Source organism: Malus domestica, chromosome 09 (assembly GCF_042453785.1).
Source record: "Malus domestica chromosome 09, GDT2T_hap1".
Taxonomy (NCBI): domain Eukaryota; kingdom Viridiplantae; phylum Streptophyta; class Magnoliopsida; order Rosales; family Rosaceae; genus Malus; species Malus domestica.
This window is the reverse complement of record NC_091669.1, coordinates 526433-545539: the sequence shown is the minus strand read 5'-3', so window position 1 is coordinate 545539 and position 19107 is coordinate 526433. Positions and strand designations below refer to the sequence as shown.

At 41.1% G+C, this 19107-nt stretch overlaps 3 protein-coding genes across 6 annotated transcripts; 2 read left to right on the top strand and 1 right to left on the bottom strand.

Moving 5' to 3' along the window:
* Nucleotides 1-4329: 4329 nt before the first annotated feature.
* On the top strand, nucleotides 4330-8269 carry LOC103442112 (ACT domain-containing protein ACR6-like). 2 transcript variants are annotated; one of them, XM_008380866.4, is made up of 7 exons: nucleotides 4330-4960; nucleotides 5768-5813; nucleotides 5965-6079; nucleotides 6193-6260; nucleotides 6663-7271; nucleotides 7448-7552; nucleotides 7639-8269. In XM_008380866.4, the coding sequence occupies exons 1-7, from the start codon at nucleotides 4914-4916 to the stop codon at nucleotides 7978-7980; spliced, it is 1332 nt and encodes a 443-aa protein (XP_008379088.1). In that variant the 5' UTR covers nucleotides 4330-4913; the 3' UTR covers nucleotides 7981-8269. The 2 variants fall into 2 exon arrangements, with proteins under 2 accessions (XP_008379088.1, XP_028963463.1); XM_029107630.2 differs by having other exon boundaries at nucleotides 4762-4960; nucleotides 5718-5813.
* Nucleotides 8270-9052: 783 nt separating this feature from the next.
* LOC103442113 (pentatricopeptide repeat-containing protein At5g14080) lies at nucleotides 9053-11639 on the top strand. The gene is made up of 2 exons (XM_008380867.4): nucleotides 9053-11010; nucleotides 11163-11639. Exons 1-2 carry the CDS (start codon nucleotides 9354-9356, stop codon nucleotides 11429-11431), a joined length of 1926 nt encoding a protein of 641 aa, XP_008379089.3. The 5' UTR covers nucleotides 9053-9353; the 3' UTR covers nucleotides 11432-11639.
* Nucleotides 11640-11733: 94 nt separating this feature from the next.
* Nucleotides 11734-18961, bottom strand: LOC103442708 (protein ESSENTIAL FOR POTEXVIRUS ACCUMULATION 1-like). Of its 3 annotated transcripts, none has more exons than XM_029107627.2 (11): nucleotides 18581-18960; nucleotides 18067-18132; nucleotides 17838-17929; nucleotides 16518-17357; nucleotides 16252-16348; nucleotides 16035-16169; nucleotides 15819-15931; nucleotides 15283-15700; nucleotides 13015-15189; nucleotides 12863-12935; nucleotides 11734-12424 (listed from the first exon to the last, which is right to left on the bottom strand). In XM_029107627.2, exons 1-11 carry the CDS (start codon nucleotides 18654-18656, stop codon nucleotides 11998-12000), a joined length of 4512 nt encoding a protein of 1503 aa, XP_028963460.2. In that variant the 5' UTR covers nucleotides 18657-18960; the 3' UTR covers nucleotides 11734-11997. The 3 variants fall into 3 exon arrangements, with proteins under 3 accessions (XP_028963460.2, XP_028963461.2, XP_028963462.2); XM_029107628.2 differs by having other exon boundaries at nucleotides 18070-18132; nucleotides 18581-18954; XM_029107629.2 differs by lacking the exon at nucleotides 18067-18132 and having other exon boundaries at nucleotides 18581-18961.
* Between the last annotated feature and the right edge of the window lie 146 nt (nucleotides 18962-19107).

Below are 19107 nucleotides of genomic sequence, written 5' to 3'. Positions count from 1 at the left end.
CCTAGGAATTGGGCTCTCCCTAATTGTGAGGGGTGAGAGGTCCTTTTATAGAATAAGGACTCCTCACTTATTACATATTTGCCTCTTCCTTTATTACATAATTACATTTAAGTCCCTCAAGTATTTGCACGATATCTAAATACGGAGGCCCTAAATATGGTATAAACAGTAGTCTCCCAAGTCTTCAGTCAAGAGAGTCTTTTGGCTGGAGACTTGAAATTCAGTCCATGTGTGGGCCGAAGTAACTATATGTTGTCTTGAACTGATGCTCGATATGAGGCGGTGCTCAATCTGAAATGATGCTCAACTAGAAGTAGCCCACGCTGCGAGGCTTGTGGCTTATGTTGCCTTGGTTGGTTCAGCTTGTGGCGTTTGACGGTGGGGGAGTTCCTTTTATAAAATAAGAGTTCGCTCCTCAATACATAAGTGAGGCCGTTGCTCAGTAAGCGGCGATGCTCTCTAATGATGGTGATGAAGTCCCTTTTATAGAATAATGGCTCGCTCATCAATACATAAGTGATGGGTTATGAGTGATGCTCGCGGCGAGGCGGTTGCTCAGCTGGCGGCATTGCTCTCTAATGGTGGTGAGGGAGTCCCTTTTATAGAATAAGGGCTCGTTCCTCAATACATGAATAATGAGTGCTCTCTAATGAAAGTGAGGGAGTCCCTTTTATAGAATAAGGGCTCGCTCCTTAATACATAAATAATGGGCTAAGTCCCCCAAGTATTTTTCATGAGGCCCAATATATGGTAAATAATGTAGTCCCCCAAGTCTTCGGTCAATAGAGTATGTTGGCTGGAGACTTTAGATTGAATCCATGTATGGGCCGAAGTGGCGATTGTTCGGGGATGATATTTGTATACCCTGCATTGAAGCTTTGTAGGTGACTTTACAAGTGAAGCTTTGAAGCTAGAGCTCTGTAAGTGAAGCTTTTGAAGCTGATTGACATGAGTAATGCTCATGAATGTTTATGTTGATTGACATGAGTGATGCTCATGGATGTTGTCATGAGTGATGCTCATGAATGTTAACATGAGTGATGCTCATGAATGTTGACATGAATGATGGTCATGAATGTTTATGTATGATTGTCATGAGTAATGCTCATGAATGTTTATGTATGAATGACATGAGTAGTGCTCATGTATAATTTTGAAGTACTGGGCGTACTTTTGATCACCTGGTTGGTGGCATGAAGGAGAGTACGGGTTGTACATTTCATCACCTGGTTGGTGGCATGAATGGCTAGTTGCCAAATGATTTTAGAGTACGGGTTGTACATTTTATCACCTGGTTGGTGGTAATAGCGGCAGGTTGCCGAATAATTTTGGAGTACTGGACGTACTTTTGATCACCTGGTTGGTGGTAATAGCGGCAGATTGCCGAATAATGGTGGAGTGTTGGGCGTACTTTCGATCGCCTGGTTGGAGCTATTTTGGGCTTATGGGCCTTCGCCCTCCACAACATACTAGCCTATTTATTTTGGGCATTTTCATTTTTTTTTAATTTATTTTTAATTTTTTTATTATTACCCTCTGATGAGGTTTATACAGATGTCTCTGACAGATAAGAAAAATAAATTACATCATACATCTGCCAAGAAAAGTAAATCACATCATTCTGGTGGGGTGTTTATTCCTTGCTTTTGCTTTCTCTTTTGCTTTCTCTCTTTTGCTTTCTCTTTTTGCTTTCTCTTTGCACTGTGCCTCTCCAACAACCGAACCAAGGATGCTTTGCGAGTAGCTTGGACAGATAAGTGTTTCATCCTGAGACCCATGTAGCCTTTCAGAATCCTCGGTCCCCTTTTGACAAAGGTAACCCCTACTTTCTGTTTTTTTGAAATCTGAGCACGTGACTGCACATCATTATGTTCCTCCTACGCAGCTCCAGACTTCAAATCATTATGTTCCTTTTCCTCTGAATCCTTGACCTCATCGGGAACAAAATTTCTAGCGAGGTTCTTGCCGGCCCAATACCAGTCTCGCTCACCAACCTCTCCAGCCTCCTGCACATTGACCTCTGAAACAACAAAATATCGGGCGAGTTAACCCGAGATTTTGGCTGACTCGGAATTTAGAGAGAGAGGCTGTGCCGTTGGGTCAGGTTTTTTAGGACGACCGACGAGGAATGTGCTTCCTCTGTAAATAGGTGAGGGGATAACAGTGAGAGTAAGGAGGATTAGAGTCCTGCTGCCTTAGTGAAGCCATGGTTGGTTTATCCGTAGCTGTTATTGATAAGACTGTTCACAGCGTTTTGGTTGGCAGTTGAATCCACCACCGTCACCTTGCTCCGCCGCCGCAGCTTCAGCAGCGCTCATCTCTCCAGCACCTGAAAGGTGTCGTCTTTTTTCCAATTCGCCGATTCTGTACCCAGTGAAATTGATTGGGTATATTAAGTGGCGAGGGGATGAGGTGGATCTTCCTCTTGGGTGTGAAGGGGAGCTCGAAAAATAAAAACAGCAGAGAGATTCGGAGTTGTGCGTCAGTTCAGCGGAGAGTCAAGAAATAAGGAGTTCTCTTCTCTGATGGGACAGAGACGGAAAGAGAGAAAAGTTGGTTCTTGCTTGTGTGAAAGGCACAACTGGTTCGCTAGCCGTGGGAAGATTCCATATTTATTTTCCCCATTTGTGCACCGACACAATTCAGAGAAGGATGAAGCCAGTGGGAGCTAGCCTACCGAAGCAGTGTTTTTCTTTGATCGACCCTTACTGGGCTATGATAAATCCAGTAACAACCCAAGGATGAAGCCAATGACAACTCCTGGAATGAAGTTCTTTAGCTTAAAGCTCACTGCCAACCATTATCTTTCTTGCTTTTGTGGCTTGTTTGGATGCTGAGAAGCGTTTCGAAATATAGGTTTCGGTCAGTGGTTTGAGTTGAGAGCAACGAAGACGAAGAGTAAACTGCTAAGTACTCTGAGAGAAGTAGAGAGATTTTTGGTGGGCTGAGAAGAAGCAAAGTGAAGCTGCAGAGAGAGAAGGAGGATGAGAAGGTGGCTCCGTGGGTTTTCTGGGAAAGCTTTGGGTTTTTGGGTTTTTGCAGATTCACGGAGGTGAAAAAAATGAAAGAGAACCGACACAACTTTTTGTATTGATTCCCACAGACGACGCCAAATGTTGATGCACAAAACCGGAGGTCTTGGTACAATTGAAATCCGACCGTGAATTTGCATGAAATGTAAATAACACAAGAGGTATCGTGGTTCACCCCAAGGTTTGGGCTACGTCCACACTGATTATGTATTTATCTGAGAAGTGAGGGAAAGAGAGCTCTGAGAGTGAGAGCTTTGAGAGGGGGTGAGAAGGCCTAGGAATTGGCTTCTCCCTAATTGTGAGGGTGATGGGTCATTTTATAGACTAAGGACTCCTCACTTATTACATATTTGCCCATTCCTTTATTACATAATTACATTTAAGTCCCTCAAGTATTTGTACGAGATCTAAATACGAAAGCCCTAAATATGGTATAAACACAGTTAAATTAAAAATATATATATAAGTATTATACTGTACGCAATACATATCCATGCATGCATCCAAAATAATAATAATAAAACATTAGTGCACACACTTGTGTGTGAGAGTCTTAGATAGAACAAGCTAAGTAGTGTACTATGTCACGCTTGTAAAATTATCAGAGAGATCGACCAAAGACTCACTTCCAACAAAACATTGATATTGTCCTTCACTTGATAATTATCACCTGCACAATCTGTCAGGTGTGGCATTTTATTACAAAAATGCCTCAGTATTAGTTGGATGGGGTTAGGATATACTGGCCCGCTCCTCTAATACCTTGTAGAATTATCAGAAAGACAGCCCAAAAACTACTTCCAACAACATTGATATCATCCCCAACTAGGTAATTACCACCTACACAATCTCTTAGGTGTGAGATTTTATCACAAAATGCATCGGTAATAGTTAAAGTGAGGTTAAGATATTTAAACTCTTTTTTCTTTCTTTCTTTCTCTGGCTGATGTAGGATATTTAACAACGTTGATGATGCTGGATAATATGGTTGATATGTTTCACTTTTACAAATTATTAATCATTATTAAAACGAAATTACATATTAAAGTTTGACTGTAACAATAACGTCACATGACCGTGTTTCAGACGTACCTTTAAACTATAAATTTAAGCAGCAATATGTATTCTTCCAGATAATAAAGTTAGGTGCTCATGCATCAATAATATTTTCTTGATTTTACATCAAATAGTCTTTTTCTTCACTTTGCATAAATATTCAATAGCACTTAATAATTTATTTTTCTTATTCAACTGTTAATTTGCAAAATAAGGTGGGCAACCGGCATATGATTTCCGTGGGCAGGAAACCAGGCACTCACGCTGGAATTGACGCCAGAAATACCGGCAAATCTGCGACCAAATTGTAACGAACACGTGCCTCGTGTCAACTCACCGCCAAAAAGTCACGTGGCATTGGAATCCCTCCCGGCCAATTGTACGGACGCCCATACCATGCCCAAAATATCAGCAATCGTTGAAAAATCACGAGTCCTCTCGAAAGAGCGTCACAAGCCAATGGACCGCGGGCTGCAACTGACCCGCTGGCCAAGCCAATCACAATTCGACAAGTCACGAAAGTACAGCTTTCGATGTACTCTTTTGCCCTTCGAAACGGGTTTTTCGGACCCCACGGCCCCCTGCCCGTCCTGCCCGCTGCCCCGCTCAGCACCTTTCGTTTCGTTGGTCTTGTTTAAAACACACTCTCTCTCAGCGGGGTGGATATTTCCTTGATTGTTGGAGGCGGCATCATTGTATATAGTATCTTTCTTAAAATCATGTACTCTCAAGTGTAAGATTGTCGGTGTTTTTCTAAATTCGGTCTGGTTTGAGGTCTTGTGTTGCTCGGAAATCTCCGGTAGATTTGGAAGAGAGGAAAGAAAAATGGATGATGAGTACGCCAAGTTCGTCAGGAGGATGAACCCACCGAGGTATTTTCCCCTAATATTTCTGGGATTTTCTGTTTTCTGGTAAATTGTTATGCTTTTTTGGTTTCTGGGTTTTGTTTGTTTTCGTTTTTAAGATAAAGGGTCTGTTGAATTATTTTGTTTTCTCCGGTTACGATTCTGATATAATCCATGTGTTCTTTGTTCTCTCAAGTTTTGATTTTTGTACCGTTTGGTTGATGAAAAAGCAGAACTTTTACCTGTTTCAGTAAAACTTGGGTAACAATCATTCCCTTCCTTTCCTGTTGAGTCTTCTTCTTCTTTGATTCAGAAAGTAAAGATGTGTTCTTTTAATTTTCGTTTTGTGATTGAATTTTAGTTTTACATAGAGGACTTATGGGCAGCTGACTTTTCTTTCCCATCTCTTCCCTTTCCATGAATTGTACGCGAAGTGATTTCCGCACGCACATTTTCTCCTCTGCACAATTTGTTTGTTTATGGTTTTTGGATTGAATTATTCAAAAGAGAATGAAGGGACAGAAATAAACACTTCAATAGGGTGTGTGTAGAAGGAGAAAATGAGTATGCGAAAATCGTTTCCTGTATGCTAAAAAAGCCAAGGGTTTAATTTTGGAGCCTATATGGGCATATGAATTTTTTTTTTAATTTGGACCCCCCCTCTTCAGGAAACTACTTGGTTTGTCCCATTTGATTGTCCTCTTCTTTGAAGTGTGTATGAAAAAGCAAGAAGCTTCATCTGATTTGCCCGTTGTTCTTGATTTGATTGTCCTCTTCTTTGAAGTGTGTAAAGAAAGCAAGAAGCTTCATCTGATCTGCTCGTTGTTCTTGCAGAGTTGTGATCGATAACGATTATTGCGAGGATGCCACCGTTATCCAGGTGAGGCTGCTTGTACCTTCTGATCATTACTTTTTATGTTGTCCTATGAGATGTATTTGTTGATTTCGTTCATGTATATTGGTGCGAAGAATTCGGTGAAGATTTGAATATCCAATTGAACATTTTTTTTTTCCTTTCAAATTTTGATTAGGTTGACAGTGTCAACAAACATGGAATTCTGCTGGATGTTGTCCAAGTGCTCGCCGATGTGAACCTTGTAATAACCAAAGCTTATATCTCATCTGATGGTGTATGGTTCATGGATGGTAAGGTTTTTTTATCCAACTTCCAAAGTCAAGGCTCAAGCTTTCCATTTTTCTGTATTTTGTTTCTCTTCTTCTAGTTTATCAAGTCTTTTTCTGAATTTTCTGTTTTTCAGTGTTTAATGTGATTGACCGTGAAGGGAAAAAAATCAGAGACAAGGACATTATCAATTATATTCAAATGGTAAGGATTCGTTCCTATTGCAGTTCCTCTGGCTGTTAAGAAGTCGGGAAAAGAGTAGCAAACAAACTTTACGTCTTTATGTTCTTTTTTCTGAAGATGATGATAAGGCAATTAAGTTCTTGGATTTAAGGTCGTTTTCCTAGATTTCTGATGGGAAGAGACAAAGTAAATCGTTTAATGTTTTATGACAAATCGTCGTTTAGAAAAACATGATTTCCTCTGGCATCTAATTTATGCTATAATTTCAGTTTTGTTTAAGGAAAGCTGTTTCAAAACTAAAATAGATATGTTGTTGCATCTGACGCCTACCTTTCTGCATTGTCTATGATCTTTTCCTGGACCAAGATATATAGACCTATGGGAAAAGGTCGTCATTTTTCATTTCATTTTTTTATTTTGCAGAGACTTGAAAGCAATGGTGGCTTTGTACCCTCTATGAGAGATTCCGTTGGCATGATGCCCTCAGAAGAGTACACCTCCATTGAGCTCAGTGGTACCGACAGGCCTGGCTTATTGTCTGAAGTGTGTGCGGTTCTTGCAGACCTTCACTGTAATGTGGTAAATGCTGAGATATGGACACACAACGCTAGAGCTGCAGCTGTAGTTCATGTCACAGATGATTCCACTGGCTGCGCAATTGAAGATCCAATTCGTCTCGCTACAATTAAGGAGTTGCTTTGCAATGTCCTCAAAGTAAACAGTGAGTTGAAGGCTGCTAAAATGACACTTGCAACCCCTGGAGTTACAAACAGAGATAGAAGGTTGCATCAGATTATGTTTGCTGACAGGGATTATGAAAGGGTTGAAAGAGCAGAACTAAGGAGAGTTGAGGATAAGGGCTCAAAACCCCATGTAACCGCGTTGGATTGCAGCCAGAAGGATTACACTGTCATTACCATGAGGTCAAAAGATCGACCAAAGTTGTTATTTGACATCATCTGCACTTTAACAGACATGCAATATGTGGTTTTTCACGGAATGGTCAATACAGGGAGGACGGAAGCTTATCAGGTAAGAAGATAAATTCCTATTGAAATTGGTCTGATGTAATGGTTCTGGTTTGCAAAGCGAGCAAAGCACGGCTGGATTTGACATAATGATCAAATGGCAGACATTCATTTGCAATTTTCGCTCTTTGGGTTGTGGATCTCATTTCCGTCTAACACATGAGGTATTTTTCTTTTTAGGAATTTTACATTCGACATGTTGATGGGCTTCCTATCAACTCAGAAGCTGAGCGAGAACGTGTTGTACAGTGCCTTGAAGCAGCCATTGAAAGGCGGGCATCTGAGGTGCGGTGAACTTTTACCTGACGAGAACCCTCATGTTCAGTTTTCATGTCCACGAAGTTACCAACACATGTTGCTTTACCATGCAGGGCCTGGAGCTACAACTGTGCACAGATGACCGGGTCGGACTTCTCTCAGATATCACCCGGATATTCAGAGAGAACAGTTTGCGTGTCACACGAGCAGAAATTTCAACTAAAAGTGGAAAAGCAATAGACACATTCTATGTCACGGACGTTACAGGAAGCCCCGTAGACCCCAAGATTATCGATTCAGTTCGCAGACAGATTGGGCAGACCATACTGCAGGTGAAGTGTAACTCAAGCCCTGCACCAAAGCCTCCTCAAGGGACAACAATGGGATATCTCTTCGGAAACTTATTCAAAGCTCGAAGTTTCCAGCCCCTTAAGTTGGTTCGATCCTACTCTTAGTTTCTCAATGTTCTGGAAAGTAAACACTGTAAAAAGAACAAAATTACCAGACGTCTTAAGCTGTATATAGGAAGAAGAAACCCAGAAACCACTCTGGATACTGTCAAGATAGTGGTTGGGTTTGTATATTTTGTACATTTGTAAAGATATATATATATATATATATATATATATATATTGTAATTGTATAGTTTGGTGTACAGACTACAGAGGTTGTAAAAAGATAGAAGATTGTACAGATACATTCATACATAGCTCAATGAGGAAATAATATTAACATTTGTAAAGATATGTATATATTGTAATTGTATGGTGTGGTGTACAGACTACAGAGGTTGTAAAAAGATAGAAGATTGTGCATATACATTCATACATAGCTCAATGAGGAAATAATGTAAATATTGTAGATTAAATTGCTCTCATTGTCTGCTTAAGATGATAGATTTGATGCGTTTTCAACTTTGTGATGGATGGTTTCCGTAGCATTGACGTTGTTGACTTCATCTTGGTTTACTATCAACATTTTTACTTATCCTGCTGATTTCCAAGATACATGGCATAATATTAAGTGCACGTTAAGTGCAGTGACATTTAGATTCAAACAACAGATCTTATTGAGTATGATAAGGTTTTGTTGTTGTTGCTATTGATTTCTACTTTTAATATGCTTGAGGGCCTAGTGAGGCAAAAACATTGTAAAATAGGTTTTATAATGTTATTTTAAGAAATTTACAAAACCAATAAAAATTGAGATGTACAGCTCAAACTTAAAGTTATTTGAATACAATCTTATTATTTACTATTATATTTGTAGATTTTATTGAATTTTTAAGCTGAAAAAGAGTAATCATCATAACTAGGACAAATTTCTCCCAATCATAACATCTTTCAAACGTCTTGTATGAATTTTGAAAAACTTCTAGTACTTTCAAAGTGTAAAAAAATAGACTATATGTTAAATTTTTACAAGTACTGAAAACGTGAGTTTTCGTGTATGCATTTGAAAGCTAGAGGATTCTCGTTAGAACCGTGGTCTAATCATATTTGTTCATTATACATCGTGCGATTAGAAATTATTGTAATTTTTTTATTTAAAATTAAATATAAATAATACCTGATAAAAACTAATTGTACAATATACAATGAACATATATGATTGAAAAATTCTGGAGAGTTACGAGAATCCTCACCAAAGGATCCGACGAGGACCCTCTCTCCATTTGAAAAAGTTGTTACAAGTTATTTGGGAGCGGTTTTAAACTTTTTTTATCGAGTCAAATTAGTAATTTTAGTTGAGTATTAACCAATGAAAATACCAGTACAGCATCGCTGCTGATGAGGCCTCGCCATTGTCGCCAGCTCTGTTTCCGCCAATGAAAGCCTCGTCGGCAACGGAGCTAGCCAGTCGAATAAGCCGGGTTCTGATCTCCGCTTCCAACCACACAAGGCCGACTCGCTCATGGGATCCTTCTCTCGAGACCATTCTTCACCGCCTCGGTTGCCGCGACTCACTGAGCCCCTCACTCGTGGCCCGAGTTATCGACCCCTTCCTCCTCAACCACCACTCGCTCGCTCTCGGCTTCTTCAACTGGGCTTCCCAGCAACCTTCCTTCTCCCACACATCCCTCACCTTCCGATCAGTCCTCAAGTCGCTCTCTTTTTCCCGCCAATTCAACTCCATTGATGCTCTCCTCAAGCAAATCAAAGTCCAGAAGATCAGCCTCGATGCTTCGGTTTATCGATCCGTAATTGCTTCATTTATCATTGCAAAGAAAACCCACAACGCTTTTTTGGTCTTCAGTGAGGTTTCCTCCCTAATTGGAGATATTGGGCATGAGATTTGTAACTCATTGTTGGCTGCGCTAGCTTCAGATGGATATTTTGAGTATGCCCAGAAGGTGTTTGATGAAATGACTCTTAAAGCTGTCCCCTTGAGCACAGTTGGTTTTGGTGTTTTTATATGGAGACATTGTGGAAATGCTGAATTGGGTAAAATTTTGAGCATGTTAGATGAGGTTAGGAGAGGTGGTTCGGAGATTAACGGCTCCGTTATAGCTCTTTTTGTTGTTCACGGTCTTTGTCAGGCTTCTAGAGTATCAGAGGCTTTTTGGGTATTGGATGAGCTGAGGAGTAGAGAGTGCAAACCTGATTTCATGGCGTATAGGATTGTCGCCGAAGCACTTCGGTTAACTGGGGACGTAGTTGGTACCGAAAAGGTTTTGAAGAAGAAGAGAAAGCTAGGTGTAGCTCCTAGGACTAATGATTATAGAGGGTTCATATTTGATTTGATTTCAGAGAGGCGGATATGTGAAGCAAAAGAGTTGGGAGAAGTGATTGTTAGCGGGAATTTTCCGATTGACGATGATGTTCTCAATGTCTTGATAGGATCAGTGTCGGCAATTGATCCTGGCTCGGCGTTAGTGTTCTTCAAATTCATGGTTGGAAAAAAGAGGTTCCCAACTCTTTTGACTTTGAGCAATTTGAGTAGGAATCTGTGTAAGCATGACAAAAGTGATGACTTGCTGGAAGTCTTTCGAGTTCTATCATCCAGTGGCTATTTCAGAGATTTGGAGACTTGCAATGTGATGGTGTCGTTCTTGTGCAGAGCAGGGATGGTGAAAGAAGCCTATGGCGCTCTTCAGGAGATGAGAAAAAATGGGTTAGGCCCGGACATTTTGACTTACAATTCTCTTATTGAAGCATGTTGTAGGGAAGATCTGTTGAGGCCTGCTAAAAGGCTATGGGACGAGATGTTTGCAACTGGGTGCAACGGAAACTTGAAGACTTACAATATCCTAATACATAAGTTTTCGGAAGTAGGCCAGGTAGACGAGGCTCAGAGGCTCCTTTACCACATGCTGGGTAAAGGGGTTGCACCGGACACGATGACTTACATTTCTCTACTTGAAGGGCTTTGCCAAGAAAAGAAGGTTGAAGCCGCTTTCGACGTTTTTAACAAGTCTGTTCAACAGGATATGATGCTTGCACAAACTGTGTTGGGTGCATTTACTCATTCTTTGTGCAAAACAGGTATCTTCTGTACCGATGATTATACGCAATGGACGTTTCAATTTTCACATCATTTACCTTCATGCTTCGCCAATAAATGTCCAGCGCGGAGTGCCAGAGTCGGTAGTTTCAAATGTTTTGGCTTGTTGCTTATGCGTTTCTGCTCTGTGCAGGTCTTTTTCTTGCTGCTTCTAAGTTACTCTGCGGCATCAGCCATGATGTAACACAGTCCGATTCCCATGTAACTTTGCTGAAGTATTTAGCTGACGCCGAAGAGATTCCGGTTGCCATTGAACACATTAAATGGGTTCGACAAACGTCACCCTCGATGTTGCAAATTATATCAGCTGAACTTTTAGCATCCCTGTCTTCTTCTTCGAGACCAGAGCCAACTCTGCAGTTGCTTCAAACAATCCGGGAAATATCAGGTCTCAAACAATAATGCTCTAGTTTATGTTGCTCAGACCAGAGGTTCAATTTAGATCGTAGAAGTTGGCGTTTGGATATTATAATTCACAGCAATCATTGCATGTTTATTTGATTGCTCCGCAATTCATCTAGCACCCCTTCCGGTTGAATGGTGAAGTTTTCGTCTGTCGGCTCACCAAACCTTATCCCAATAAATAAAGTCGACTGTATGAATCCTAAAACGCTGCTTGCAGTTGAATGGTGCAGTTGAATGGTAAAGTTTTAGTCCGTCAACGCACCAAAAATTAATATAATAATAAAAATAAATAAAAGAAATTAAGGGAAATTGGTTTCTAATAAAATTTACGATTCTGTCGTACAAAAATTGACATTTGTCAGTGAACTTTGTTTCTCAATTTACACTATACATCCGGTCAATGACTGCAACGGTTCTCTAACTATGTAAATGTTCTACCTTGGTATCCAGAGGATTGGAAAACTAAGAAGGGGGAAAAAAAATCTGAGATAACCATGTCTCTTAAATTAGCTGTACAGTTTTTATACCGAGAACGAAAAACATTACAGGTCGTACAACATGGGTTAATCGTTAAGGCGATGGATCTCACCCATCAAGATCCGGTTGCTGGTAACCTTAAAGCCGAGGAGAGCAGGATCGATCTGTCTTCCCTTCTTCCCTTTCTTCTTGCCAGTGCGCCCCGCTTGGCCACCTCCATCAGACGATTCCAGTGCAGCTGCTCTGTTGGCCGCATCAGCCTCTGAAATGACTGGTTTCTTGAGCATGTCTATGAATGATGTCTCGGACACAGATGTGTCATTGTAAGACGAAGTTCTCCTAAATTGCGCATCATTCTTGCTACATGCTTGAGTTTCAGAGACCTGGGTTGCAGCCGGATTTCTTTGTTTGACAGGTAAAGGAAGTGCTGCTTCAGACAAAACGTCCTGGGAAGATAAAACTCGGCGTCTATTCAAAGCATTGTCATACCCTTTGGTTACAATAGAAGGCAGTCTGTGAATGGACCATCAAAAGTTACAATCAGATTGACATCTCAAACACATCATCTGTGCTATAAATCACCAAAGTAGCTAAGAGAGAGAGAGAGAGAGAGAGAGAGAGAGAGAGAGAGAGAGGTCTATCATAGAACTTAGAACGTGCAAAATCATTGAAATATCCTTTACGTGCACACTACAGCAATAGTGTATATGCAACATATAGGTAATGAAATTGACTCGGTCATCTCATAATGAACCAGCTAATAGCGCATCACTTGAGAATAACGGATATTCAAAATGACGCACATGAGGCTACAAGTTCATGCAAAGTTATAAATAACCAAACAAATAAACATAAAGTACCTCTCTCTCTCTCTCTCTGTCGCTCGCTCTCTCACACACACACATTCGAATAATAGTATTGCACATAAAAGGAAAAAGATAAGAAAATTACCTCCCATTAGAAACCTCTTCCCCAAGTGGTTTATCTATCCCTGTCTCAGAGCTGTAAAAACTCCCACCTCCACCTGTACCATCAAAAGTGTTTAAAATTCGTCCAAAATAAAGATGAGACTAACTAAGAAACAAGATTATTTGAACAATTACCAGCACTGCTAAGTGACCTCTGCCTGCTATGGGCATTACTACGAAGATCCCTTGATGTTTCTTCTTGTTCTCCCATGTTGCCTTCATAGCTTTTCACTCCCTGTTTCTTCCAATTATTTCCCTCCAACTCTGATAAATCTTCCACAAATGCTCTGGAATTAGATCTAAAAGGCCCTTCTGTGAAGGAGTTGTTCATACCAACTGGTTGATCAGGAAGAAGATTAAATGGATAATGTACAGATTCTCCCCCACTTCCGGAGGACGATAGGTGATGCTGATAATCAACTTCTGATAACTGTACAGATTGACTGAATTTTTGGTGAAGGTCCATCAAAAATTGTTTTGAGTGTTCTTTATCACCATCGGATGAAGCCCATATACCTGAATCAGCAAAAGCCATGGTAGCTTCTGAGTCGCGGGTTTGCTCAGCATGACGACGCAGTGATTCAATGGAGCTATCTTCCAGATGTCCATTGTTCCCAAAGGGCAAGTGCTCCAAACCAACTGGATGAGAAGAATAAAACTCATCCAGACCCCGCCCACGTGCACTCAGAATATCCAAGTTCATCGCATGGGAACTAGCAGGAACAGATGACCTCTCAAATTCCAGAGAGTTAGGTTCGTAGAACCCTCCCTGAGGTTGCTCCCGTGTGGCATGATTCCAATTGAGATGGCTTAGTTGCTGTTCATGGGTGGGAAACCTCTGCTGTTGCTGGTAATTTTCTGAAGAGCTAAATCCTACCATCTGAGCCTGGTGATGACCAACAGGATTCCTGACAACTTGGCTTGCTTCATCTACGAACCGAGGCCCACCGACATGCCTTTCCCCTTCCATCTGCAGTTGCTCTCTCAATGCTGCGGACAACTGCTGTGCTTGCAGATCCGAAATGTGCATATTCCCTTGCTTGGCCTGAGATATGAGGTCAAAGAAATCAGTCTGTCCTGAGCGTCCTATATTTTCTTGGATGATATGCTCTAACAATGGATCGTGTCTTGAGGAATGGGATATCTGGTGCAAGTCATCTAGAATGTGCTTCCTTGAATGTAATTGATCGAAAGGGTTGCCTCTTGTAGCATCCGCCTTCCACTGCCCATAACCAGAATCCGATATTTGTTGATGCAAAAACTGTTCAATGAGCACATGTTGAGCTTGAGATTTCTGTTGTTGCTGCAATTTCATTTGGTGTTGGTGAAGCTGCTCCTGCAAGTGACGCTTTTGCTGAAGCTCCAGCTGACGCTGTTGCTGCTGAAGCTCCAATTGACGTTGGTGATGCAGCTCCACCTGATGCTGGCGCTGCAGCTCCACCTGACGCTGGTGTTCCTGAATCTCCAACTGACGATGCTGTTGCTGAAGCTCCAACTGACGCTGGTGTTGCTGAAGCTCCAACCGACGCTGGTGTTGCTGAAGCTCCAACTTACGCTGCTGTTGCTGAAGCTCCAACTGACGCTGCTGTTGCTGAAGCTCCAACTGACGCTGCTGTTGCTGAAGCTCCAACTGGTGTTGGTGTTGACGAAGCTCCAACTGATGCTGCATTTCAAAAATATGTTCCATATCTGCCACCGGATAATGGAACGACGGCTGGATATTAGGGTTCTTGCTGTCAGGAAAACCAAAGCCAGGGAACCGGTCCACTCCTGTTCCTGCACTATGTGCAACAGTAAGTGGAGAAAGATGGTTCAGCTGCTGAAACCGTTCTTTTAGTAATTGTTGTGACATTATATACTCTGCCGGGTCAAAGCCACTGTTTTGTTGTCCCAAGCGAGATAAGTGGTGAGGATCTATAGAACCCAGACTAACATTAGTGTTATTTTTTATATAATTATCAGGCTGTATCTCCACAAAGCAAGGTTGATCAATCATGGCAGTAAGGGAATTCTGATTAGCAACAGTGGCACCTTCCTCAAAGAAGGAATCTCTAAAATGAACCTGATCATCAATGCGGAAAGACGCATGAGATGATTGAGCAGGCCTTAAACGTGAGTTGCCCCTGAGCTCTGACATCAACAGGCCAAAAGGATGCAACTTATCGTCCTGCTGATCAGGCATGCTAGTTTCTAAAACTTCATTTGCAAGGGAATTAAGGCTGGGAGGATTTGCAAATGTGCCATGAATGTCAGCTGAAGACCTCAATAGGCAATCACTGCTGCTTTTGGGCCTTCCAGGAAATACGATTTCTGTACAAACCAAAATGAAAGAAGCCATTAAAGTAACAGTGTAGTAGACATAAACAATAATATAGAAAAGTAAAAACAAGAAACACAACACACCCTCATCTTCTGCTACAACATTCTGAATGCCTTGATTGTTTAGAATTGCAGACCCCCCATCATAGTTAGGAGCAGATGTTCTCTCTTCCAAGCTGCCTCCAACAGCATCCAATGGCTCTAATTGAGTAGGCAAACTAGAATTATAGACAGGCCCAGATTTAGTTTTCAGATGTGGCATCACTTCACCAAGTTCTTGAAAAAGAGATCCATTGGGCGCATCAAATGAACGAACTGGCAAGTCAATTCCGAAAAATCCTTGCTCAAACCATGCAATTATATCGATCCCCAGGAAAGGCCCTTGGATATTCCCTTGAGGATCGAGGTAGCACAAACTCATATCCTCAGGTGTGACAATTCTTTCCAATAGCTGGGCGTCCTCATTGCTCTTCAAATACTGATGATCACTGCTTGCGGTTTGCTGAAAATTGGAAAATGAAAAAGAAAACTTGAATCATCAGGAAACTGGTTATCAATTTCAACTGCATCAAATTTAATGCAGTCCAATAAAGGATGCTTCATAGACCAAAATCTCTTACCTCCTGGCATCTTGAACTTTTTAAGTCAGCGTCATCATTACTGGGATCAATCTCCCTATCACCCACTGCTGTGACCGCCAGAACTTTCTGCTCACCTTCAGTAGCAACACTTTCTGGAGGAAGTGTAAACCGTGTATTAAAATACAGCAAGTTGTAACACCAATAATTTCAAACGAAAGGGCAACAAACATAAGGTCTACAAAAGCTTTTCCACACCTTTTAAAATATGTGTTTGTGAGCCACAAATAGGTGACTCAGCACCAGTAACCGGAAAAGAATTGTTTAAATCGACCTTTTCAGCAGATTGGACATTTTTTCCTTCCTCCTTGCTTACACTGACATTGCTAGATCCTGAATAGATGGAAAAAACTAGTTTCAGAAACCAATGAGAAGGATAATGCGGCAAGAGTCTCACAATATGCAACGTATTTACCTTTAGCATCTTCATCTAATACATTCATGTCCCCAGACGGGTTGTATACCACTTCACTGCTAGTAATTCTTCCCTTATATATGTCACCCAGACCAGCCTGAAAGCATCACATCAGCAAATAATGGTGGTCAGAGAAACAAGTCAGTGCTTGCCTGTTTAACCAAGATAACTACAAAGCAATTCCTTATGGATAATAAGCATGTCATATATTCCTACATATGTCTGTGTGGATATTTAAATAAATATTTAACAACAAATCTGTATACCTCTTCCTCTGCATCAGGGGCAACAAAAGCCAATGGCTCAATCGAGCCCACTTGGGTTATTGGTGATACATGCTCCATCCCATCAGGCATATCAAAAGTCGAATCCTTCTTTTGCTTGCGATAAATATCAAGGAGCTTTCCTCTGGGATAGCAATACATATTGGCAAAACAGCTAGATTTTCCTAGTACAAGTTTGCCAATCTGTAGGCTTCCATTAGTGTTAGACCTCCCTCGTCCAGCAGCAAATCCTACTTTTTCCACCTGCCCTCGAGCCATCCCAAATCCTGGTGCAGCACGATATGGGCCTGCCCCAGCTGATTGACAGTCTATGCGATGGCGCGGCCTCCACTTATCACGAGAATCACTATCACGCTCAGAAGCGGAACGGTTGCTGTTGGAAAAAGACTGCTTCTCGACATGTACATCTTCCCTCTCAACATCAGTCTTTTTCCCTATTCGTGAGTCCTTCTCTTTATCTTCAGGCCCCCACCTTGATGACCATTTGTTATCTCTTCGGGATTCAATCCAGCGGTCAGAAGACAATACTTTATTCTCTGCAGCATCCTTAGTTGTAGTCGCACCTACACGGCGATCTTCTGCTCTAGTCTCAGTATTATCCCTGGTCAAACTAGTACCTAGACAGCGATCTTCTTTCTTTCGATCTCTCCTACCAAGTAAGCCTGTTTCTCTCTCCTCTTCACGCCAGCGGCGACTACTATCTAAATCAGGTGCATTCCTCTTCCAATCTTTTTTCTCCTGAGATCCATCTACACGCCAAATGTCTCTCGAATTGGGATCAGTTGAGTTTCCATGAGACAGAGAATCATTTGCATGCACTTCCTGTCATTTTTATCGGTATTTAGAAACGGATAATGACGGTTGAAAACAAGGAGAATTATAATCCTTTACAGAGAGAAAATCTAAATCCTTCTAATCATTTTTTTTGAAAACATAATAATTCGCTCCTATGATAGCTCAATGTCCTTTTTGAATTAAAACACTAGATCAGATACATGGCTTAAAAGACATTAACAATATCCTCAGAAGCATAAAGAAAAACACAAAATTGAGAGGCTTCAAACCACTACGGTGCATTTAAATTACTAGAATTCAACAAACTATGGTCTCCAGAAAAAAGAGAGGGGTAAGGATATCAAAGTATGACAGCAATCACTAAAGAAAATAAGGATCTGACAAGTTGTCACATCACTTGTATGTAAAAAGGTTAGAAACTGTAAATCTAGTTGTCTGCGCTAACATTTAAGTTTATAAATAATTAACAGCAGTACAATTAAGGGAGAAGAACTGAAAAGGACATACCCCTGACGTTCCAGTTGCTAGTGTCTTGGAATCTGGTTTAGCATATAGCCATTGTGGAGACAAAGGGATGCTGCTGTCCGAGGCAACTTGATCTGCAATTAGGACCATGTTAAGCTAATTAATTGGCAGGCTCACACTAATCATAAACAAAAATACAGTAAATGAAAGCCAATGCGGTGAACAAAATTGAACATGGGAAAACAATGGATAATTAGAAAGGGAGCACAACCACCAATTGACAAGTCAAGGGACCCCGTTAGCGCCTTCTCCTCACTGTTTCCGTGGAAGGCTTCATCTAAGATGACAAACAGAAAAGATACATATTTACTTACATTCTTCGAACGCAGATTGTCCATAATTTAAAAATCCAAGAAGTTCAAGGAAAGTAAAAATAAAATAGGCCGAAAACAGTGTACGAATAGTCCAATGAACTGCTAATAGCACCAGCACTACTAATGAAAAACACAACAGAAAGGAAGATGACATGAGCACCTTGGCAACAGAATTATCCCAAATTTCGTCTCCAAACTAACATCGAAAAGAAAAGCGATAACGATATCATGAGCATCTAAAAGTTTTTCAACACATGACATTCTAAAGAATACAGATATATGTATATGCATATGTAGGTGTATGCATGAATGCGATTCAAATCGAGCAGAAAAGAAACTGATGCGAAAGCAACAGAGAGAATCGATGCAATGAGAAGAGATATGGATTGAGAAACGCCGAAGAACGCAAACCTTTGGCGGAGAAGTGTGAATCGACCAGATTCGAGGGGAGGAGATCTTGAGGGAGACTGACTTTTCCATGCGCCATCGGAGGCCAAAACGATTCGAATTGCAGAAGATTTGCAGGCGAATTACGGAGACGAGAGGGCAGCTAATCGGGCTTCGAGATGCGGAAAGAGAGAGGGAAAGCGGAATTAGCCTCTGCAAGAGAACACTTGCAGATGGGGAAAATGGGAGGAAGACAGAGAGACAGAGATTTCTAGGGTTTGGGGAATTGCAGGGCTGGCAGGCAAACGAGAGAGAGAGAGAGAGAGAGAGGTCGCAGAGGGGAAGAGAGAGGGTGAGGGTTTGGGTTGTGTATGATCGGAACAGGCAAAGCGAAGTGTAATTTTTGTGGAGACCTTGCAAAAATCTATATATGCAAATATAGGTGGGACCGAATTTTGTTTTTTCAGTTTTAACTTTTTTACGATATAACGAATTTTTATTTTTGGAAAATTTTATTTTAAATCTCTTTTCTCAAATGCAAATGCAAATTT

Excerpts from the sequence above, each read along its gene's own strand:
- LOC103442112 (XM_008380866.4), top strand. The coding sequence starts at position 4,914 with ATGGATGATGAGTACGCCAAGTTCGTCAGGAGGATGAACCCACCGAG. Across the intron at positions 6,080-6,192 it reads TGGTGTATGGTTCATGGATG|TGTTTAATGTGATTGACCGT; the intron begins GTAAGGTTTTTT and ends TCTGTTTTTCAG. Across the intron at positions 7,272-7,447 it reads GGAGGACGGAAGCTTATCAG|GAATTTTACATTCGACATGT; the intron begins GTAAGAAGATAA and ends TTTTCTTTTTAG.
- LOC103442113 (XM_008380867.4), top strand. The coding sequence starts at position 9,354 with ATGAAAGCCTCGTCGGCAACGGAGCTAGCCAGTCGAATAAGCCGGGTT. Across the intron at positions 11,011-11,162 it reads TCATTCTTTGTGCAAAACAG|GTCTTTTTCTTGCTGCTTCT; the intron begins GTATCTTCTGTA and ends TGCTCTGTGCAG.
- LOC103442708 (XM_029107627.2), bottom strand. The coding sequence starts at position 18,656 with ATGGCGCATGGAAAAGTCAGTCTCCCTCAAGATCTCCTCCCCTCGAAT. Across the intron at positions 15,932-16,034 it reads ACAAACACATATTTTAAAAG|AAAGTGTTGCTACTGAAGGT; the intron begins GTGTGGAAAAGC and ends CACTTCCTCCAG. Across the intron at positions 15,190-15,282 it reads TGTTGTAGCAGAAGATGAGG|AAATCGTATTTCCTGGAAGG; the intron begins GTGTGTTGTGTT and ends TGGTTTGTACAG.